Source organism: Coccidioides immitis, assembly GCF_000149335.2.
Source record: "Coccidioides immitis RS genomic scaffold supercont3.5, whole genome shotgun sequence".
NCBI classification, from domain to species: Eukaryota; Fungi; Ascomycota; class Eurotiomycetes; order Onygenales; family Onygenaceae; genus Coccidioides; species Coccidioides immitis.
The window spans coordinates 1351730-1377394 of record NW_004504307.1 but is presented as its reverse complement, the minus strand read 5'-3'; the positions used below and the strand labels follow the sequence as shown (position 1 = coordinate 1377394).

The following is a 25665-nucleotide window of genomic DNA, read 5'->3' as shown; positions in this document are numbered from 1 at the left end:
GTTAAGAAATATCAAGTTCTTGTTAAATTTTTCTTCTTTCAGTATGATAAGCTAAGCAGTCTAATAGTAGATGCTTTAGATTTTCAACACAATTACAGAAATAGCATAAATTGGAAGAGTAGTTAGATAATCTTATTAGATAAGATCTGAAATATCTATAATCAAGCTTTAATTGACAAATAGTTGACCATATCTTCTTAGATATAGAAAGAGTAGATGCTTTCCATCTGAGTTTTATTTTGAATTGAGAGTAGTAATTTGTAGAACTTTCTCTATTAAAAAGATCTTCAAATTATTCTATTATTACTTGTTCTTTTGTTTGTCTTTCTATATAAGTAAGAGATATATATCTTTCAGAACAAACTTGATTTAATTCTGTAGCTTTCTTTACTGCTAGATCAGCTTTTTCATTTTCATGTATATTTATATGTGCAGGAATCTAATGAAGATGTAGATTAATTTGCTGATTTTTAATATACTTAGCAGTCTTTTTATAGATTGAAGATAATATAAGTCAGAATTAAGATCTTGATTCATGAGTCTCTGAATAGCCACTTGACTATCAGAAAACACCCAGATATCTGATATTAATCTTGATTAAGACTGAGAAATAGAACTTGCTAATTTAAAAGCTTTATCTATAGCAAACAGTTCTGCATTAAAGACTTCAAGATATTTGTCTAGATTTCATAAAAATCTAATGTTATCTTGTAGATTGTATACATCAGCACTAGTATATTGATTTTCTTCAGCTTTTAATTTATTTAAATAGAGAATTAAAGATCTATTGTCTAGATCTTTAATTCTATTTATATGACTATCTTTAGCTGTTTTCTTGTCTGAATTTCAATTTGAATATCTATCAGATTAGCTAGATTTTCAGATTAAGATGCATTCTATTTTGCTTTGAGTCTCTCTGTCTTTAGAGAAGATAATATGTTTGAAATCATTGAACAAATTCTGAATAGTTAACTTGAATACTTTTCTTATTTATTGATTTTTCTTCTTCTTCTTTTAGTTAATGTTTGTTTAACATATTCATTATTTAATTCTGATTGATTCCAATTCAAAAATCTTTTCTAATTAAGATCAACATCATTATTATAAGGTGGAAAGCTAGAAGATACTCTTTTTCTGATTATATATTTTTTTTGGCATTTTTAATAATCTATAAGTATAGTTTTTGCATAGTTTATTAAATTTTTCTTTGACAGAAGAAATAGCAGCTTCAATCTCTATAGTATAAATTGAAAAAGTTTTAAAAGCTTCTAGAATCTTTCTTAAAGCAGAGTTTTGAAGTTTCTTATACTTATTAAGAAGGTTCTTTTGATTCTTCTACCAAATCTGAATATTATAATCAGCTACTGAGATAATACAAGCTATATAAAGTTATCTTATAGCTTGAAAAATAAGATCTTTTTCAGTATTTAAGAGTCTCATTATTTAATTATAAACTCTTTTAGCAGCTGATATCTTAATTTTAACATGATTCTTGAAAGTAAGAATATTATCAAGCTAAATATCTAATTACCTTACTAGCTTTTTTTAGTTTGAAAACTTAATTATGTAGTTTAAGTGAATTATCTTCACTAAATTATTTAATAAAGTAGATTAACTCAGTTTTTTCCATATTAAATTAAATCACATGAGAATCTTATTTATTAGACATTGCTTATAAAGCTTTATCTAACTTAGAGTAGTTTTCTTCTATTGAGAAAGAGAAAATAACAAGTTCAGTATTATCTATATAACTAAAAATTCTGATATGTTTAAGATCTAAATCATTATCATTCTTAAAGAAGAATATAGTATATATAGAGAAAAGTATTAAAGATAGAGATGAATCTTGAGAAATTTCAATATTTATAGATATCTTTTCTTGTTGTTTCTCACTATTAAAAACTAGTTGAATTTTTCTTGTTTGCATAAAATAAAAAATCTATATAGCTAGTAGTTCAGATAGTTGTAAATTAAAGAAGACTTTTAAAAGTTTATTTAGTGAAACATAGTCAAATACTTCTTTTATATCAATAAAAAGAGCTGAGACTATCAATTTACTAGCTTTTGCTACTTAAATATTATGTACCAAACTTATTACAGTATCTATAGCAGAGCATTGCTTCTTTTCTCTAAACTAATTAATATATAGTAGTTTATTTTGAAAGATTTAATAAGAAAGTCTAGAAGCAATAACTTTCTCTATAATCTTTCTCAAGCAGTTAAGAAGAGAGATAATTCTGTAAGATTTTAATATTGAATTTTTTTTATTTGATTTCTTTACAATAACTTCAGTAGCTTCTCTCCAGATTTTTGGATAATATCTCTTTTCAAATAATATAGAGTATAACTTGAAAAATTTATCTTTAAGTACTGGATAGGTTTTTTATAATATAAGAAAGAATATACTATCTGAGCCAGATGTACTGGTGTTGAAGCTTGAAAAAATAAAGTTCTTGATTTTTATTTCTTGAAGATTAAATTATTTTCAATCTGGATTTTCATGATATTCATTTCAATTTATTGGTCAATAACTTGGTGGTTTTCTGAAAAGAGTTTTTATAAAAGTATTGTATTTCTCTTTAAATAAGATAGCTTTATTTTCTATTTCATTTTCAGAGTTTGAGAATTTTAAAATAGAAGTTTTTTCTACTTTTTTTTCTTTAATATATTTATATGCTTTAAAAATCTCTTTTTCTTGGTTATTTTCCAGAAATTCATTTCAATATAATGACTTTGTCTCTTTAATAGTATTAAAGTAGTTATTTCTAGTTTGTTAAAAGAACTCACTCTAAGCTAACTTGCTTATTTTTCAGTTCTCTAAAAGCTTTTGTTATAGCTTTTTTCTTGATTTTTAGCTCATTATTTCATCAACACTTAGATTTTTCAGTTATTCTCTTTTTGGGAATGTGTTTCTCAATGGAGATTTGAAATAGATTTCTTAATTTAATTGCTTCTAATTCAAGTTCTGATGAAGTATTTTCTATTAAGGTCCATTGGAAATCTTTTTTTCTAGATTTTGAAGAAGAGATTTATTTAGTTCATCTTAATTAGCTTTTTAAAAGTTGTATTGATTTGAATAAAGTGAATTTTTAACAAGATTTTCAGTATTTAGTTCAATACTAAATAGAATAATTTCATAATCAGAATCAAAGTGAAGAGTTCCATGAATTCATTACTTATATATCTTTTAAGTTACATTAGTGAAGAAGAAGATCAAATCTATAATTAATTTAGATAATAGATTTAGTCTGAAGAAAGTTTCTCTGTCTATCTCATTCATTAAATCCATATTATCCTCCTCAAGCCATTCTACTAGTTTTTCAGCTCTAACTGAATTGACTATATTTGAATTCCACCATGAATGATAAGCATTCATGTCTCCAGTAACAATAGAGTATTAAAAAGCTGAGATATTTACTAGTTCTCTCTCAATAATCTAAAGATTTGAGTTGTTCTTTAGATCTTTTTGATTATAGATATTTATCAGTTGTATGGTTTCAAACTGATTGTATTTATCTTTAATATCTATAACTAGAAGATCATTACTAGAGCATATGTCAGATCTTAAGCAGGGTTGATATCTGGACTGTTTTCTAGCAAAAATAGCTACTCTAAATCTCAAATCTTTATTCTCAGGAAGAATACAATAATATGCATTATAAGAGATTGTAAACTGATTATCTGAGCTTATTCATGATTTCTGAAATAAAATATAATTAATTTTCTTTTCAAACTCAATATCAAGGCATGTATGCATTAGCTTTTCATTTTTTTCAACATTATTCTGAAGAAAGATCAATTTTGAGGAAGTATTTGAAGTTTCATTTAATATAGATTAACAAATAATAGTCTAACTTCAATCTTCTTCTTAGAGATTACAACTTGATTTTGGTCTTCAGAATCTGTTTTATGAGATCTTTTAAAAACAGATTTAGTTATAGAAAGATTCTGCTCAGCTCTCACTAGTTACATTGATTTACTAGTAATTTGTGCTGAATAGTTGGATTTTTTGAAGAAAACACACTCTGTGCTTTTAGTTACATAATTTTCTAAACAATTAGCATATTTTAATGTAGAGTGTATATATTTTCTTTTACTAATCTTACAAATTAAGTATTCATGCATACTTGTTTGATATTCTTGAGTACAGATACTACATCTAGCTTCTTTTTTACAGTTTGATGCTGTATAATTACAGATTTGACAGTTAAAGTATTGTACAGGGGTGTAAAACAAAAGTTTCTGGAAAGCTTATACAGACAATACTGTTTTACAAATACTTACTACCTCACTAAATTTGCTAAGAAACTTAAAATACCTCTGAAATTAACTAGTTACTCTTATCTGAATTTTGTTCATCTTCAGTATTCTTTTAAGAATCCTCTCTACCTAAATTATATAAAGCAGCTAGAGCTTCAGCAGCTTTCAAAGTCTCTAGACCAGCTGCCTAAGAATCTATCTCAAGATTCTGCTGTTGAGAGAGCTTTCTCTTAAGTTATTGACTCTTTCATATGTAAAACATCTTATAACCACTTTCTTTATACTTATTACCCTCTTTCAAGCATATAATCTCTTGAATATGATATGGAATCTGCTCAATCTACTGTTGAATCTTTATTTGTGGCAGCTCTTCTCAGACTTTCTTTTATTCATATTCTGCAGTCTTAGATTCTCATGGGGCATCTTTAGCAGTTGTATGTTGCTTGAGCTACATTCAGACAGAATCAATCATATTCAAATTTGGTGAATTGCCAAGCTAAAGTAAGTGATTGATCTTGTATATATTGTAAAGCTTTTGTTAATAAAAATAAATATATGCTAAAGCTTCATCTTCTTGAACAACAGTATTGAGTTGGTGTAAGAATTTGCCTGTGAACCTCTTACACAGACAAACAACACTTATAAGAGCTTAGAGTCTTGGCTTGTAAGCTGTTGAAAGTATATGTGTTCTTGTGAGACACTAAGTCACATGCTTGTGAGCACACATAAAAGACCACCACTGCACAAATTTCTTGTTAGAAGTCAGTAGCAATATTGTCTACAAGTTATATATAGTTGCCAATACCAGATCTTTTAACTTGTGTACTCTTTTCTACATACAATTTCTTCTATAGATTTATTGTCACACCAATCTACACATATGATTCTCACAGTTGAGATTCAAGATATTTCTTGATAAAAGAGAATAATTTGGCAAGAAGAACCTTCTAGAATGAAAGAAGTATTAGATTAGCTAGAGAATTTAATAGTAAGATGATAAAATCTTAATATCTTCCTGATACTTATGCTAATCAACTCCTCTCTTGTCTTATTGAACAAGCTTGCCAGTTTTCATAGTGAATTTGAAAGTTGGCTTTCTTCCATGGTTTGAGTGAATTTATAGGCAGTAAATCTTATTAACAAGCTCTTATTTCTTTCTTATCTTTATCTTACAGTTAATATTCAAGATATCTAGTTTCTTTTAAGCTTGACATATGGCTGCTGCAGTCTCTAATTTCTAAATATGGCAGAGTCTCTTCTTCTTGTATATAAAGCAGCTTTAAAACATGAAATCTAAGAACTTCTTTCATTACTGATATATACAGATAAAATTATAAGCTTCTAAGAATTTTCTCCATACATGAACTACTTCTCTTCTATACTTAAGAACTACAGAGGTTTTATCAGTTCAGATAATATTTTTCCAGTTCTTTAAAGTTCAGTTCTTATAAATAAGATAGAATCTAAGTTTTTTTTTTCTTGCAGATTTAGTTAGACCTGATTTTCAAGTTAGTTTAGCAATAATAAAGTCATATTTCTTAAGAATTTGCAAAACACTTGAATAGAATATATCAGCTTTAAATACCAGAATCTCAGTAGATTTCTCTCTTTCTGAGCAGCTCTTAGTTACAGAGACAATAATTCCAGCCTTTTTAGTGTCTATTTTCTTTAGCCAGCCTGATCTAGAAGTATCTTTCATATAACTGAGAGGAATTTAAAAGTCACTTTTGAGATTAAAGCCATGATCTTTTGCTTGCTTTTGAATATTATAGAAAGTAGAAAGTGATATCTGGAGAGTATGAAAAATATCTAAGATAGAAATTCCATAAGAGATTAAAGCAACAGCTTGAATTTACATAATAAGCTTATTATAGAGAGAGATTTCTCTGAAAGACATAGTAGGCAGATTTGACATTTGAATTTTGGAGAGATTTGAATGAAAAGTAGGCACCAGGCTGTTTATTAAATAATAGGAAATACCTGCTACCCTACTAAATTTTGGTAGAGCAGCAGGTAACTGCAATACATTGAAACAAAATAGAGTTTCCAGGAACTTTTGTTCCACATCTTCATACAGTACTTCTAAATCTGTCTAACTATTTATATTTACAAACTTTAAGATTCTGTTCAGTAATTATAACTGTTTTCAGATTTTCAGCTATTGTGATATTTTAAATATGAAAAGCAGCAGATGCATGTCTTTTCTGTGTTCTATTTTCAGCAGAAAATAGTCAGATTGGGGTTCTTTTTAAAGAAATAATTTATTCTCTATATTGAAGATTTCTGTAGAGATATCATGAACTACAAAGACTCTTCAGTACTCATTTTTGTGAATTTTCATACTCTCTATATCAAAGTTCATTAGATCTGAGAATATAGATATTCAAGTCTGCTTGTACTTTTGAAGAAAATCAGCTGAAAAATCTTCTGTTGTTATTAGAATTAGAGATTGATCTCTAAATAACTTAGTAATTGAAGAAATAACTGATTCTTTAATAATATTTGCTTCAGTAAAGCTGTTATTTATTTTATTTTTAAAGAAAAAAGCTTTGTTACTGATTTCTTCAAGTACTTGAGTATTTATCTTGAGAATTAATCTTCTTTTTTTAAAGAGTTTTGACTTAAAAAACTGTTTCTTATCTTCTTTACTGTTTACTTTAGAGAGTAAAAAAGATTTAACTGAAGATTCAGTATTTAGTTCAGTTTGTAGGGTAGAAGAATATAATTTGAAAGTATTACTAGTAGATACTTTCTCTTGAAAGCAGATTTGTAAAGCATTACTACTGTTATTTTTAGTAGATAATATTATTTTCTGATTTTTAAGCTGTGTAATTCTTTTTTCAAGATTTTGCAGTTCAGAGTTCTCAAAGATAGTAATATCTTCTTTTTCTTAAAAAGAAAAGATTTTTTGAATACTTAAGATACAAGTATTTAGTTCTTTTTGCAGAAGAACATGATTCTTCTTCTGAGATTCTTTAGCAAAAAGATTAAGAATTGACTTTAGATCTTGCTGTTTAGATTTAGAAGAAGAATCAGAAGTAGAAGATATTTTAATTATATTTTAAGAAGTATCTTCTTAAATAAGAAAACAAAAGATAATCTTTTGAAATTACTTTCTCAAGAAAAGTTTCTGAGATTATTTTGTATTCTACTTGCTAGTTAATTCAAACTAGTTCAGTTGTTTTACTGAGAGCTGGAAATCTCAATATAGTAGATTTTACTTTAGCTAGAGCTACATCTATTAAATTCTAGACTAGTTTTTTAAGAGAACTAGCAAACTATATAGTTTTTTTTTGAAGACTGTGATCATGGGAACAGCTTCTAAATTAGAAACTATAAAAAAACTATGGAGAGAGTAGAGAGCAAGAGGGCCAGCTAGCAAATATAAGAGATATGAGTAATTATGTTTCAAAAATTAGTTAGATTAATACTAGCAAGTATATCTTTTGAAGAGAAGTATCAAACTAGAGAGTCTTTTGCAAAGAATTTATTATTATTATTATTATTATTATTATTATTCATTATAGTCTTATGCAGTCAGTAACTATAAAGACTATCTAGCAGCTTTTCTGTTAGAATTTACTTAGTATACATTGTAGAAACTGAAAAAAGAAAAAACCAAAGTATATCAAGATAATATAAAATGTTTTGTCTCCACAAAAGTTAAATAACAGATAGTATATAATATTAATTTCCAAGAACAACAAAGATTCTTGTAGCAATATGATACAAATCAAAAAAAGATAAAATTAGCATATTTAGGAAAGCCACTGTCTAGTAGCTATTTCAGTACATTTCAGAAATAAAACTAGCCATTTTAAGCCTAATTCAGTTTCAAAAATAAAATTTAAAGATAGTTGAGAAATATCAAGTTCTTGTTGAATTTTTCTTCTTTCAGTATAATAAGCTGAGCAGTCTAATAGTAGATGCTTTGAATTTTCAACACAATTACAGAAATAGTATAAATTGGAAGAGTAGTCAGATAATCTTATTAGATAAAATCTGAAATATTCATGACCAAGCTTTAATTGGCAAATAGTTGACCATATCTTCTTAGATATAGAAAGAGTAGATGCTTTCTATCTGAATTTTATTTTGAATTAAGAGTAGTGATTTGTAGAACTTTCTCTATTAAAAAGATCTTCAAACCACTCTATTATTGCTTGTTCTTTTATTTGTTTTTTTATATAAGTAAGAGATATATATCTTTCAAAACAAACTTAATTTAATTCTGTAGCTTTCTTTGCTGCTAGATCAGCTTTTTCATTTCCATATATATTTACATGTGCAGGAACCCAATGAAGATGTAGATTAATTTGCTGATTTTTAATACACTTAGCAGTTTTTCTTATAGATTGAAGATAATATAAGCCAGAATTAAGATCTTGATTCATGAGTCTCTGAATAGCAGCTTGACTATCAGAAAACACCCAGATATCTGATATTGATCTTGATTGAGACTGAGAGATAGAACTTGCTAATTTAAATGCTTTATCTATAGCAAACAGTTCTGCATCAAAGACTTCAAGGTATTTGCCTAGATTCTATAAAAATCTAATATTATCTTGTAGATTGTATACACCAGCACTAGCATATTGATTTTCTTCAGCTTTGAATCCATCTGAATAGAGAATTACAGATCTATTATCTAGATTTTTAATTCTATTTATGTGACTATCTTTAGCTGTTTTCTTGTCTGAATTTTCAATTTGAATATCTATCAAATCAGCTAGATTTTCAGATCAAGGTGCATTCCATTTTGCTTTGATTCTCTCTGTTTTTAGAGAAGATAATAAGTTTCAACATCAGCAAAGCCCCATCAGGCCCACCACATCCAACAAATTTTAGTATAACTTTTTGCACTGTAGATAGTCTTAGCGCCCTTCACAGCACATAATTGCCCTGGTTTTACTCTGAGCCATATTTTTGATTTTCTTGTTACTCTGGATTAGCTCTGGTTAAGTTCTTCTATCTGTGATAGCTCTGAACCTGCTGGGCTTTACCAAATCATTCTTTAGTTGCCTCTTTTACTCACCAAGCCAAGGTGCCACTTCTACCAGTACTTTGTACTCTTAGCTATTTAGAAGTTCTAACTCTACACATTAAAATAAATTTCAAGGCTAGTAGCATTTTTATTTTTTGTAAAAACTCACAAAGCTATATTTAGATGTGAGTAGAAAACTAAAGTATATTATAAATTCTTGGAAATCCTCAATCTCTTGATGCTATACAAAGACTGTATATGAAGTAGAGTTTTATACTTCTGACTATTAGTATCTGATTTCTTAATTTTCTTGTTACTATTTTAGGCTGGTATTCAGGACTAGGATGGAATCCCATTTCCTACTGAGACTTGTCTTGGTTCTGAATTTAGAAACAGCTGGAATCCAAAATATGAAATCTCAGTTTTATGTCCCATTCTACTCAAGAGCTTGAGATTCTATTCTTATTTGTATCTCATAAATTATTTCCTGGTCCTGTTCTCAAATAAAAAATTATGTCTCATATCTTATTTCAGCAGAGAAGGTAAGCTTCTATTTCCCATTCTGGCTAGATTCATAGTAGAACCAGAATGGGACTGAATTTCCCAGTTTCATTATATCAAGAGTCAAACTGATCAAATTTTGTATGGACTATTACTAAATTTTGTTACTTTTTTAATGAAGAGCCAAAGGCAGAACTCTTAGAAAAATCAATTTAATTGTAAAAAAAAAAAAAATAAAGTATTAAAACTAAGTAATAGCTGAAGTTAGCAAATAATCAAAAACTGTCTAAGCAAGTTTATTATTATTATTATCATCACCATTATTGTTGTTATCATCATTGTCATCATTATTATTATTGTTATTTTTTTTCTCTTTCTTCTTCTTCTTCTTCTTCTTCTGCTCCTCCAGAACTGACTTTGTGAAATGAACAGGAGCTCTAATATCTGCTATATAATGGGCAGAAACTTTGCTGGTGCTGAAGAAAGGCAGAGAGATGGTGATAGGCAGGGCAGAGACAGAGGCAGCATACAGTTAGCAGATGGTGATAACAGAATAAAGAGTGGTAGTAGCTGAAGTAAGATAGTCAGACACATCAACTAGACTGAAATAGTTTGATCTGATCATGGTACTGATGCTAAGAATAAGCTTCAGATTATCAGTATTAACTATAATATGCTTATAGTGCACCATTGCTATAATAGAGTCTATATTACTCAGTATAATTATTGATGCTATTGCTAATAATAACTTATACTTAAAGAAAGTGCACAAAATTACTTTAGCAGTCTTCTAAAGTAACTTAATAACAGTATATTATCAGTAATATTCATGTTCTTAATAACAGAACAAAGTAATTTCCTGAATCAATTACTAGAATAGAGCTGCTAAGAGAATTAGCTTGATAAAGCTCTAGAAGTAGCAGATTTTCTTGATAGTATTTATTTCACTAATTAGCATCAAGACTGTTACCAAAAATTGTTACTTTTTGATATATAAGTGCTGGACTTCTAACTATGAACAGAGAGGTAGGGGCAGAGGTTCTTCTAATTAAAGTTAGCCAGATCAACATCTTTATTAGCTTTATATCAATTACTCTTCTTCAGAGTTTATTTTTTTAATGTGGTCTTGTGCTGCTTCTCTCCAGCTGTACAAAATTAATGTATATGAAAAAAACTAACATCTTGTCAGTAAACAATGTGCACTAGAGCAGAATTCTACAAGCACTCATCTCTTAATATTACTCATTGTTGCAGTGCAGTTTGTTATATAGAAGAATATGAAGAGCAGTAAATAAATTAGCAGAGAAGGAGAGAATTATCAACATTATGTAAGAATTATATATGTAGATCAGCATGACAATGAATCTATTATCTATAAGAGAAATTGTACATAGATAAGAGTACATAAGGTAAAAGATCTGGTATTGGCAACTATATACAACTTGTAGACAAGATTGCCACTGGCTTTCAACAAGAGATTTGTGTAGTGGCAGTCTTTTATATGTGCTTGCAAGCACATGCTATAGTGTCTAACAAGAACACATGTACTGCTAACAGCTCACAAGCTGAGACTCTAGACCCTTACAGATGTTGTTTGTCCATGTAAGAAGTTCACAAGTGAATTCTTACACATTAGCTTTCAAGAAAAAGAAGAAGAAGAGAAAGAGAAAAAGAAGAGAAAAAAGACTAATCTTATATTATTATTCTGCAGCCAGTATAGCAATAACATGTTGAGCTTGCCTATAGCAACATGTCTGTAGAATGTAAACAATATGTATAGTAACCATTCTATACAAGTACTTAATCAATATACTTTATATTCTTATTATGCTGTAGCCAGCATAGCAACAATGTGTTGAGCTTGCCTATAGTAATATGTCTGTAGAATGTAAACAATATGTATAGTAACCATTCTATACAAGTAGTTAGTTAATACACTCTATAATTTCATTATGTAGTATCTTCAATTCAACTTATTACATATAATTATGAAGATAAAGCTAAAATAATATTTAATAAGAGAGAAGATCTGTGCAGTATTGTTATAAATTCTGTAGCACAACAGCAGAACATACAAGATGATTGGATGAAACCTGATAAAGCAGAATTATGAACTGTTACAGAAGAACTTTAAGATAAGAATCATGTCACCAGCAAGAGAACTGATAAGCTGACTGATTACACCAAGCATGATAGAATTGATTGAAGAATATAGCAAATGTATTGTGATAGAATAAATAAAACAGCTTAGCAGAACTATTATCAGAGAAGCATTATATATATAAGAACACTTATTATCAGAGATCTGATAAACTTGTTTATTGTAATTAATCTTCTTATTTATCTATTAGATATCTTTGGATCAGATACCTTCATATCTTGGTTACTTTTTATATTACTGAAGTCTTGTAATACTATATAACTGTATCTGATTCTGCTACTCTTAAGAAGACTCTATAGTCTTGCTCTAACTCTGTTACATCTGCATGAAAACTCTTTGTCATTAGAGCAAGACTGCTAGCTTAACTAAAGTACTATTAAACTATTAATTACTACTTTAATCTGTTATTACTTACTGTAATACTCTTTAACTCTAAAGATTCCAGAGTGTCACATGAATATACAACATATTAATCATTTCTGACTCAGAAGAGAATATATCTGAAACTTCAGAAATTATGTATAAAGAAAGAACTTTCTGCATCATATTAAAAGATAAAGATATGACTTCATTCCATGTTAAGATCTAATGAAATATAGAAACTATATCTGCATCCAAAGCACCAGCTATTAATGCTCAAGATCTTATAAATAGAATCTTGCAGCTTGAACAGATTACTGAGAAACTTGAAGAGCAGAACTGTAAATTAAAAGATCATAACAAGCAGATTGAGGCCCAGATTATAGTCATTCCATTCACCAGATAACAGAAAAAGAAAGATAAAGCTAAAGTTAACTTACCAGAACTCTTCAAGAGTGAATAGAGAAAATTATAAGCTTTCTTGAAATAACTATACATTTATATGAATATGAAAGACAAAGAACTTAACAACAACAAAGACAAGATAATAATGGCAGCATTATATCTTTACAGAGCAGTATTTAATTGATTTGATATCTATCTGTAAAATTACTATAAAAAAGATGAAGTCAATCAGAATGATAATATGCTCAAGATTATTAACAGTTATAATATCTTTATTTGAATATTGAAAACCACTTTTAAAGAAGTTGAGAAATGGAATGCAGCAGCTCAGCAGCTATATTATATACAACAAAAAATATCATTACAAGACTATGTCATGAGGTTCCAGCAAGACTGTATCAATATTGATTGAAATAATAAAGTCTTAGCTGACATCTTTTATCAAGAACTATTTAATGAGATCAAAAATGAAATAGTATAATTGGAGAAATAATCACACACTCTGATCAAGATAATTAAAGTGGCAGTCAGAATTAGAAACCAACTTTATAAATAAAAGATGGAAAAGCAAGAAAAAGCACTATAAAAGAGATTCAGCCTGTTAAATTATACTGGAAGTCAAAATCAGAGCAAGCAAGTACAACTAGACTCTTATAAATATACATCTATAGAGCTGGACACAACAAAAGTTAACACTCTTAATAAGAAAGAAAAGAAACAGAGAAAAAAGAAAAAACTATACTTCTACTATATCAAGCCAGAATATCAAGCAAGACAATATAGAGCAAAGAAGACAGATTAAAAAGACAAGAAACTCAGAGCAATCTTAAAGAAAAATAAAGAAGACTCTGAAGTCAAGTAGTACTTTTAAGTAACAACTTAGAAAGAGCAAATCAAAGAAGAACTTCAACAGCAGTTCAGAAAAATATTTGAAAAACAAGTAATGAAAGATTATCTGAAGCTACTCCAGCAATCTAAGAACAAGTCAAAATGCTGAAACAAGCTGGATAATAAACAATAAGAGTTATGTAAAGAATTATGCATGAGAATAAGAAATAAATCAAGTGATGATTAGAGAATTCAATCACTTGACTGTAAATATTATTATAGACAAAAGATGGATAAAATTCAAAACTTAAAGCACAAGAAACATGCTCAATATCTGATTTATAGATGTTCATGCAATCTTCACCAGAAATAACAAGAAGAGTTTAAATAATAAATGTAAGTTATGAAAGACTTCATGTATTATAAAGACTACAAATATAATATTAAAGATTGTCAGCATTGCAGATATGATACTGAAAAAGAAGAATGAGAAATGTCAGATCTATAGAATATTTTATATGTGAAACATTTAGACTACACCAGAATTTATTGAAGCTTTTATTATGAGGATGATTGCTTTATTCATTAAGATAGAAAGAATGATGAATATTATTCATAACTACTGAAGAAGCTGAGAGCAACTCAGAAACAAAGTAACAGCAGTAACAAAAAATATTAATCAAACAAGAAAGAAAAGCTTACACCAAAACTGAAAAAAGAGTCAAGCTGGAAAATACTAGAATTTAAGAAACATGAAGAGAATGTCATGAAAAAATTAAGTCTTATAAAAAGTGAGATACTTGAAAAGAGAAAATGTCTGACAGCAAGAATATTATGAATCTGAGATAATCAGCTGCACTAAATAACATGTAAAGAAGATAATAAATTATTAGTAATAATAATGTGTAAACAGTACTAAAGTGAAAAATAAAAAAAGATAAAAGAACTAAATCACTCTTGCTATAATAAATTTAAGTATGAATGCTAATGCAAATTCCATAAAAACAAGAGATTTTGAAAAATAGTAAGATTCCTGCATGATTTAGAAGAATGTGAAACCTGTGCAGAATGCAGAGATAATAAGTATGTGTGGAGAATATACAGAATCTGGTGTACTAACAAAGAAAATTGCATGATACATAATCAGATACTCAAGATAACTCTTGTTAATTTGGGAAATGAGCAGGCTGCTATAAATGAGAGTCTGTATGCAGCATAAATAGATAAGTAAAACTGTTAGCCATCAATAGACAAATCTGTTATCTTAGAGTTATAATAATCTTACTTGGATGTTATGAATTCTGCAGCACAACAACAAAATACACAGAATGATTGGATGACACCTGACAAGACAGAATCACAGATTATCACAGAAGAATCTTAAGATGAGAATCACATGACCAGTAATAGAACTGATAAGCTAACTGATTGCACTGAGCACAATAAAATTGACCAGAGAACATAGCAAATATATTACAGTAGAATGGATAGAACAGCTTAGCAGAACTATCACCAGAGAAGCATTATATATATAAGAATGCTCATTACCAGAGATTTAATAGACTTGTTCATTATGATTAATCTTCTTACTTATCTACTAGAGATCTTTAAATCAGATACTTTCATATCTTGATTACTTTTCATACTACTGAAGTTCTGTAATACTGTACAACTGTACCTGATCTCACTACTCTTGAGAAGGCTCTATAGTCTTGCTCTGATTCTGTTACACTTGCATGAAAACTCTTTGTTATTAGAGCAAGACTGCCAGCTCAACTAGAGCACCATTGAACTATTGATTACTATTTTAATCTGTTATTACTTACTGTGATACTTTTTGACCCTAATGATTCAAGAGTGTCACACAAATATATAACATATTGATTACTTCTGACTCAGAAGAGAATACACCTGAGATCTCAGAGATTATATACAAAGAAAAAACTTTCTATATCATATTAAAAGATAAAGGTACAATTCCATCCCATATCAAGATCTAATAAAATATAGAAACTATGTCTGCATTGAAAGCACCAGCTATTAATGCTCAAGATCTTATAAATAGAATCTTGCAGCTTGAACAGATTATCAAGAAACTTGAAGAGCAGAGCTGTAAATTGAAAAACTATAATAAGCAGCTTGAGGTCCAGATCATGATCATCTCATTCACTAGATAACAGAAAAAGAAAGATAAAGCTAAAGTTAATTTATCAGAACTCTTCAAGAGTAAGTGAGAAAAATTACAAGCTTTCTTGAGTCAACTATACATCTACATGAATATAAAAGACAAAGAACTCAACAGCAATAAAGACAAGATAATAATAACAGTATTATATTTTTATAGAGGAGTATTCAATTGGTTTAACATCTATCTGCAGAATTACTACAAAAAAGATAAAGATAATCAGAATGATAACATGCTCAAGATCATTAATAATTATAACATCTTTATTCAGACATTGAAAACCACTTTTGAAGAAGTTAAGAAATGAAATATAGTGGCTCAGCAGCTACATTATATATAATAAAAGATATCACTACAAGACTATACTATAAGGTTCCAGCAAGTCTGTGTCAATACTGATTAAGATAATGAAATCTTAGCTAACACTTTCTATCAAGAGCTATTTGATGAGATTAAAGACAAAATAGCACAATTGGAAAGATGACCATGCACTCTGACCAAAATGATTGAAGTGACAATTAGAATCAGAAATCAACTTTATGAATAAAAGATGGACAAACAAGAAAAAGCACTATAAAAGAGAGTCAGTCTATTAAATTATACAGAAAATTAAGGCTAGAGCAAGCAAGTACAGCTGGATTCTTATAAACACACACTCATAAAGCTGAATATGATGAAGTTTGACACTTTTGATAAGAAAGAAAAAGAACAGAGAAAAAAGAAAAAACTATACTTCTATTATATCAAGCCAGAATATCAAGCAAGACAATGTAGAGTAAAGAAAACAGATTAAAAAAACAAGAAACTCAGAGCAATCTTAAAAGAAAATGAAGAAAACTCTGAAGTGAAACAGTATCTTCAAGTAATAACTTAGAAAAAGCAAACTGAAGAAGAACTTCAATAACAGTTCAGAAAGATATTTAAAGATTAAATTATGAAAGCTTATCAGAAGTTACTTCAGCAGTCAGAAAGTAAATCAAAGTGCTGAAGCAAGCTGAATGATGAAAAATAGAAGTTATGTGAAGAACTATGTATGAGAACAAGAAATGAATCAAGTAATGATTGAAGAATTTGACTACTTGACTGTAAATATTATTATGAACAAAAAATGGATGAAATTCAAGATTTAAAATACAAGAAATATGCCTAATACTTAATTTATGGATATTTATGTGAACTTCATCAGAAACAACAAGAAAAGTTCAAATAATAGATATAAGTTACAGAAGACTTTATATATTATAAAGATTATAACTGCAACATCAAAAATTAGCAGTGTTACAGATGCAATACTGAGAAAGAAGAATAAAAGATGCCAGATCTACAGAATATCTCATATATAAAATATTCAGACTGCACTAGAATTTATTAGAGCTTTTATTACAAGAATAATTGCTCTATCTATCAAGATGAAAAGAATAGCAGATATTACTCATAATTATTAAGAAAGTTGTGAGCAATTCAGAAACAAGACAACAGTAATGATGAAGAATATTAGTCAGACAAGAAAGAAAAGCTCATACTGAAATTAAAAAAAGAACTAAGCTGGAAAATACTATAATTTGAGAAACATGAAGAAGATATCATGAAAAAATTAAGTCTTATAAAAAGTGAGATACTTGAAGAGAAAAAATGCCCAATAACAAGAATATTACAGATTCAAGACAACCAGTTGTATTAAATGACATGTGAAGAAAACAACAGATTATTAGTAATAATAATGTGTGAACAGCACTGAAGTAAAAAACAAAAAGATATGAAAGAATCAGATTACTCTTGCTATAATAAATTTAAGTACAAATGCTAATACAAATTCCATAAAAACAAGAGATTTTGGAAAATGACAAGATTTCTGCATGATTTAGAAGAATATGAAATCTGTGCAGAATGCAGAAACAACAAGTATATATAAAGAATACACAAAATCTGGTGTACTAATAAAGAAAATTGCATAATACACAAACAGATACTCAAGATGACTCTTGTTAACTTGAGAAACAAGCAGACTATTATAAATGAGAGTCTGTAAGCAGTATAAATAGGCAAGCAAAATTGTTAGCCACTAACAGATAAATCTGTTATCTCAGAGTTACAGTAATCTTACTTGAATTAAAGTGTACAATAGTCTTAGTAAACTCAGAAGCAACTGGACTATTTATTGACAGAAGATTTACTGAATGAGCTGGTATTGTAAAGTAAATGAAGAAATACCTCTACCAGTTATCAGAACTAGAAGAAGAAACTTTAAATAAAGTTAAAGAAGAGACATATCTTATTAAAATAAGAATAGAACAACATTATAAGAAAGTGTGTTTTGAAGTGATGAATCTAGAGAACTATAATATAGTCTTGAGATACTCTTGATTGAAATAACATAATTCAGAAATTAACTGATAAGAAGAAAAGATTAGGCTGATAAACTGTGGATGCTCTCTTGAACCAGAAAGCTATAATCAGAGACTCACATTCAGAAATAACTTAAGTAAGATACTGGCTGTAATAAGTCAGGTTAATCAGAAGATATCATGTGAAGAACAATCAATCAACATCAAAAAGATTTATAAAAACTCAATCCATAATCAAAAAGCAGATCAAACTATAAAGAACTTCAACAACTTGGCACAGCTGTAAGTACAAAAGAATGACCAGAATGAAGAAATCCAAAAGACTCTACCAGAAGAATTTTGAGAATACATTAATATATTCAGAAAGAGGAATTGGAGCAACAGCTTACTAAAGTACAAATTCTGAAATCATGAGATAAAGCTACAAGAAGAAAAACAACTGATAAAACTGCTAATATACAGGTTGAATGAAAAAGAATTAGCTGAAGTAAAGAAATATATCAAGAACAATCCTCAGAAAGATTATATAAGAGAGTCAATGTCACTAGCAGAATACTCAATACTGTTTGCACTAAAGAAAGATGGAACTTTACAATTATATGTGAATTACAGACAGTTAAACAGCATTACAGTCAAAAACTGTTACCAGATACTACTGATTAAGAAAGTGCAAGACAGACTGAGGGGAGTAACATGGTTTACTCTAATTAATATTAAAGATATCTACTATCAGATACAAATTAAAGAAGATGACAAATGAAAAACAGCTTTCAGAATATAATATAGACTGTATGAATACAATATCATGTCATTTGAACTTATAAATGCACCAGTAATATTTTAAGCACTAATTAATAATATACTGTGAGAGTACCTAAATGACTTTGTCATTATATATCTTGATGATGTGGTTATATATACTAAAGAAGACTGAAAAAATCACACTGTAAAGATCAAGAAAGTACTAGAAAAACTATGAAAGTACAATCTATCAGTAAAATTAAAAAAGTGTGACTTTCATAAGAAACAAATTAGATATCTTAGACATATTATATTAATAAAAGAAATACAGATAAAGCCAGGAAAAATTAATGAGATACTACAGTAGCTGACATTAAAAGAAGTTAGAGAAGTGCAGATGTTTTATGAACTAGTAAACTACTACTGATAATTTATACATGAATTTTCAAAGAAAGCAAGATTACTTATACAGTTATTCAAGAAAGATAAACTATTCAAATGAACAACAGAGTGCCAACAAGTGTTTGAAGCAATAAAAAATAAATTCAGAAAAGAAGAAATGAGAAGGCACTATAACTCAACAAAAAGATATATAATTAATATAAATGCATCAGATTGCATAATAACAGGAAGACTACAATAACCAGATAAACAAGAGAGATTAAAATTAGTTACATGCTATACAAGAATGATGACACCAGCTGAACAGAACTATAATATTTACAATGAAGAACTACTAGCAATAGTAGTGTTACTGAAGAAATGGAAGATTGAACTGCAAGAAAACTAACATCAAATAGAAATTATCTCAGATCACAACAATCTATAATACTTTATGATGATAAAAGAGCTTATAAGAAGACAAGCCAGATGATATACAGATGTACTAGTACACTACAACTTCAAGATAAGATACTGCAAAGATATGAAGAATGCCTGAATAGACACACTAAGCTGAAAACCAGATCTAATGAAAAAAGAACAAGATTCAAGAACACTCTTTAAAGAATTAAAAGGAACAAAGAATATGATTCTGGACTAACAGACATTAAGAGTGACAAGAATTATTATAGAAGAATTGGACATTAAAGAAAAAATCAAAAAAGCAATAAGAAAAGATGAATATATAAGAAAGATTATTAAAGAAAATGAAAACTTCAAGAAAGAAGATGAAATAATACTATATTATAAACTAATATATGTACTTAAAGAAATCAGAAAACAAGTGATGATACAAGAACATAATATAGTTACTTCAGAACATTTTAGAACTGACAAGACAATAAAGAAGATTACAAGAACTTACTATTAGCCAGAAATGTGGACAGATATTCAACAACATATTAAAGAATGTGAGATGTGTGCATGAAGTAAAGCTAACAAATACTAATTATATGGAAAACTGCAACCAATACCACAACTGCAAGAACCATGAAAATCTATAGTAATGAACTTCATCACAAAACTTCCAAACTTAAAGAATATGGAAGGGAAGAAGTACAACTCAATACTAGTAGTTATCAACAGATTGATAAAATATGAATATTTTATATCATTTAGAGAGGCAACAACAGCACCAGGTACAGTAATAATGGTGCTATAAAATGTACTTGCCAACCACAGGATGCCAGAAGAGATAATTATAAATTAAGACACCAGATTTATAAGCAAATTCTGAACAACATTAATAGCACAACTGGAAATCAAACAAAAAATGTCAACAGTCTACTACTCACAAACAGATAAACAGACAAAATGATTAAACTAAATCTTGAAGCAATATTTGTAAGAATATGTCAACTATCAACAGAACAATTAGATTATGCTACTGCTTATGACATAATTAACTTATAACAGAGTAATGAATGCCACTACAGAGATGATACCATTCTATATAAACTACAGCAGAAAACTGGAAATACAGAAATAATCAAGAATTGCACAACAAAAAGCTCAAGAAGTAGAACTTACAGCAATACAACTACAAGAACTACAGAACCAGATAAGACTAGACATTGAATTTCTGAATGAAAGAATGAAACACTACTATAATAAAAGATGCTAGAAGGCACTAACTCTGAAAGAAGGAGAAAAAGTATTTCTAATTTGATGGAACATCAAAATCAAAAGATCTAGTAAAAAACTCAATTTCAAAAAATTAGAACTATACAGAATCACAAGACAGATTGAAAAAGTTAATTACAAACTCTAGCTACTTAAAAAGATGAGAATACATCCAGTATTTTATGTCTTATTATTGAAGAAAGCACCATTACATGCTAAAGAAATATCTACAGAAATTGATGAAGAACAGAAATATGAAGTCAAATAAATACTGAATTATTAAAAGATTAGCAGAAAACTTTACTATCTAGTAAAATAAAAAGAGTACAATATCTTAAAAAACATCTGAAAATCAACAGAAAATCTCAGAAACATCTAGATAATTATTATAATATATTATTAATAATGCTTTCATCCAGCAAAGCATTAACAAATGAATTGAAAATAACTGAAAGAGAATCTAAGAAAGAAAGATTACTTAATAAAGCAAGCAGACTCTGAATCTCTGCCTGCTCAGCTACTCTTTTCTGCTTCTTCTTCTCAAGATGTTCCAAGTTCTTTATGAACTTTGACTTAAATTCAAGAAATTTGCCAGTTCAGTTATGCAGCAGCTTTTTCTGTTTTTGAAGACAAAAAAGATAAGAGAGAGTTTCTTGCTTGATATGCTCAAGCTTGTTCTGAGTCTTAAATAATTTCTGCTAATCAGCAGCAGAAGAACCATCATCATGAACACAATAGTAACCAGCATGAATACACTCACTATACTAAGAAGAATAACTTAATTTTAAGCAAATTTTACTTAATAAAAAGTACTAAGAGCAAGAAGAAAGTATTATAAATTCAGATTGCTTAATAACAGAAAAAAGATTATTCTTGTAAATATTAGAAGCAGATAACATGATGAAAGAAAATCATAAGAATACTCACTAAGAAGAAGGACAAGAGAAAACCAGAAACTCAAGAAAGAAAGAACACTCTTTTATACTCTAAAAGCAACAGGCAGAGTAATTAGAGATAATATACTGTAAAAAAAGAGAATGATGTTATAAATCCTGCAGCACAATAATAGAATATACAGAATGATTAAATAACATCTGACAAGACAGAATTACAGACTATTACAGAAGAATCTTAAAATAAGAATCACATAATCTGTAATAGAACTGATAAGCTGACTGATTGTACCAAGTACAATAGAATTAATCAGAGAATATAGCAAATGTATTGCAGTAGAACAGATAGAACAGCTTAGCAGAACTATTACCAGAAAAGCATTATGTATATAAGAATGCTCATTACCAGAGATCTGATGAACTTGTTCATCATGATCAATTTTCTTACTTATCTACTAGATATCTTTAAATCAAATACTTTTATATCTTGATTACTTTTTATATTACTGAAGTTCTGTAATACTGTATAACTGTATCTGATCCTGCTACTCTTGAGAAGATCTTATAGTCTTGCTCTAACTCTGTTACACCTGCATGGAAACTCTTTGTTATCAGAGCAAGACTGCCAGCTCAACTGGAGCACTATTGAACTATTAATCACTATCTCAATCTGTTATTACTTACTGTGATACCTTTTGACCCTAATAATTCAAGAGTGTTACACAAATACATAACATTGGATCAAAGCATGCAATGATCTTAGTGAACTCACAAGTGACTGGACTATTTATCAACAGAAGATTCACCAAATGAGCTGATATTATAAAATGAATAAAGAAATATCTCTATCAGTTATTAGAATAGGGAGAAGGAACTCTGAATAGAGTTGAAGAGGAAACATACTCTATTAAGATAAAAATAAGATAACATCATGAGAAAGTGCATTTTAAAGTGACAAATCTAGAGAACTATAACATAATCTTGAGATATTCTTGATTGAAATGACATAATCCAGAAATTGACTGGTGAGAAGAAAGAATTAGACTGATAAACTGTAGATGCTTTCTTAAACCAGAAAGCTATAATTAAAGACCTACACTCAGAAATAACTTAGATGAAACACTGACTGTAATAAGTCAGATAAATCAGAAGATACTACATGAAAAATAATTGATTAATATTAAAAAGATTCATGAAAACTCAACTTATGATGAAAAAGTGAATCAAACTATAAAGAACTTTAATGACTTGATACAGCTGTAAGTATAAAAGAATGACCAGAATAAAAAAATTAAAGAGACTCTATTAAAAGAATTTTGAGAATATATTAATGTATTTAGAGAAAAAAATGTAAGCAACAGCTTACTAAAGCATGAATTCTGGAATCATAAGATAAAATAACAAGAAGAAAAGCAACCAATGAAACTGCTAATATACAGATTGAATGAAAAAGAATCAGCTGAAGTGAAGAAATATATTAAGAATAACCTTCAGAAAGATTACATAAGTGAGTTAATATCACTAACAGAATATCCAATACTGTTTGCACCAAAGAAAGATGAAACTCTATAATTATATATAAATTACTGACAGTTGAACAGCATTATGATTAAAAGCTGTTACCTGATACTACTGATTGAGAAAGTGCAAGATAGATTGAGAGGAGTAATATAATTTACTCTAATAAACATCAAAGATGTTTACCATCAGATATAAATCAAGAAAGGCAATAAATGGAAGACAGATTCTGAAATAAAATACCTTGATGATGTAATTATATACACCAAGAGAGACTGAAAGAATTACACTATGAAAGTCAAGAAAGTCAACTAGATTAGCCACAACACACACTCTTTTCACAACTCAGTGAATTCTTATTCAAAATGGATAAAACTACATTCATTTGAAAGCTATTCTTCTACCTAACAAGCTCTCCAATTTTCACGTGAATTGCCTTGCTGGTTATTGAGATATAAGTGGAAATAAATGGTGCCAGTCTCATGCCTGTCAGAAACACTTCTCACACTATTACTCAGCAATCATATAATCTTTTCATCTGAATTTTGAGAGACAAGCTCAATAACACTCTTTAAACAAACTACTAAATTTTCTTTACTATATCTTTACTATTTGTTGTATTATTACACTCTTTTTATCTGAAAAATCTTTTACTGAACACTCTCCTATTTTGATTTTCCTTGTCAAGACTCTTGCTTACTCACATTTTGTTGAGGTGTGCTAAGCTAAGCTAGAGCTCTTATCTTATCTTATCTACTTCCATCTTATCTCTCTACCCCTTCTCATCTGATCTTTGCTCTCCAGGCCTCATGCCAGCACTAAATCAGCTCTATCAACTTGATACCCTTGGTATAGCTGAGTCAAATTGATCTCTGCAAATTCTGACCAATCTCTACTAAATACTAGTATGTTCTATACTGTTTGGTAGCTGAGAAATCAGAACTAATTAGTGAAAAATAGCTTTTCAAATACTTATAGTAACTAAGTTTTTGAACCAGGAACAAGCTATAATATAGGCTACCTTGCAAATCAGAGCAGTTTTTATTAATTTTTCTGCATTTAAGAAAAAAATCAAGCTAGATTTCTAGTGACCTAACAGGTTTGCTATCTTTTCCATCTGATAAAAGATATGCTAGCTTTCTAGTGCTGCTATATCTGAAAAAACCAGCTGCCCTTCTTACTTTTCTGCTTAGAATATATCTTATTTTTATAGTATTGGCTCTGGCATCTTGAATGTAAGTCTTTACTACTAAATTTAAGAATATTCTCAGCTGATTTCTGAAAGCTTTTCTGTAAAAAGCTCTCTAGTTTGATACTTCTCTTCAAAAAGTATACTTACTAGTATTAATTTAACTTATTTTTGAGACATAATTGCTCATATCTCTTAAATTTACTAGCTTGCCCTCTTGCTCTCTACTCTTCTAATAGTTTTCCAATAGTTTTTATTCTAGAAGCTGTTCCTGCAATCAAAGTCTTCAAAAAAAACTATATAGTTTGCTAGTTCTCTCAAAAAACTAGTCTAGAATTTAATAGGTGTAGCTCTGGCTAAAGAAAAACCTACTACATTAGGATTTTCAGCTCTCAGTAAAACAACTGAACTAGTTTGGGTTAACTAGCAAGTGAAATACAAAATAATCTCAGAAGATCTTCTTAAGAAAGTAATTTTAAAAGATTATCTTCTGTTTTCTTATTCAAGAAGATACTTCTTAAAATATAGTTAAAATGTCTTCTACTTTTGATTCTTCTTCTGAATCTGAACAGCAAGATCTAAAGTCAATTCTCAAGCTTCTTGCTAAAGAATCTCAGAAGAAGAATCATGTTCTTGTGCAAAAAGAACTAAATACTTGTATCTTGAGTATACAAAAAATCTTTTCTTTTAAAGAAAAAGAAGATACTACTGTTTTTAAAAACTCTGAACTTCAAAATCTTGAGAAAAGAATTATACAGCTTGAAAATCAGAAAAAAGCAGCTACTGACAGTAGTAATACTTCACAAAGCTGCTCTCAAGAGAAAGTATCTGCTAGTAATGCTTTCAAATTATATTCTTCTGCTTTAAAAACTAGACTAAATACTGAATCTTCAGTTAAATCTTCTTTACTCTCTAAAGTAAATGATAAAGAAGATAAAAAACAGTTCTCTGAGCCAAAACTCTTTAGAGAAAGAAGACTAATTCTCAAGATGAATACTCAGATACTTGAAGAGATCAGTAACCAAGCTTTCTTCTTCAGAAATAAAATAAATGACAGCTTTACTAAAGCAAATATTACTGAAAAACCAGTTATTTCTTCAATTGCTAAGTTATTTAGAGGCCAATCTCTAATTCTAATAACAACAGAAGACTTTTCAGCTGATTTTCTTCAAAAACATAAGCAAACTTGAATATCTATATTTTCAGATCTAATGAACTTTGATATAGAGAG

At 28.6% G+C, this 25665-nt stretch overlaps 1 protein-coding gene across 1 annotated transcript; it reads left to right on the top strand.

The window, feature by feature from the left end:
- Positions 1-15514: 15514 nt before the first annotated feature.
- CIMG_13562 (uncharacterized protein) lies at positions 15515-15991 on the top strand (the record flags this gene model as incomplete). Its single annotated transcript, XM_004444774.1, has 2 exons — positions 15515-15643; positions 15878-15991. The coding sequence occupies 2 exons, from the start codon at positions 15515-15517 to the stop codon at positions 15989-15991; spliced, it is 243 nt and encodes an 80-aa protein (XP_004444831.1).
- Positions 15992-25665: the final 9674 nt, after the last annotated feature.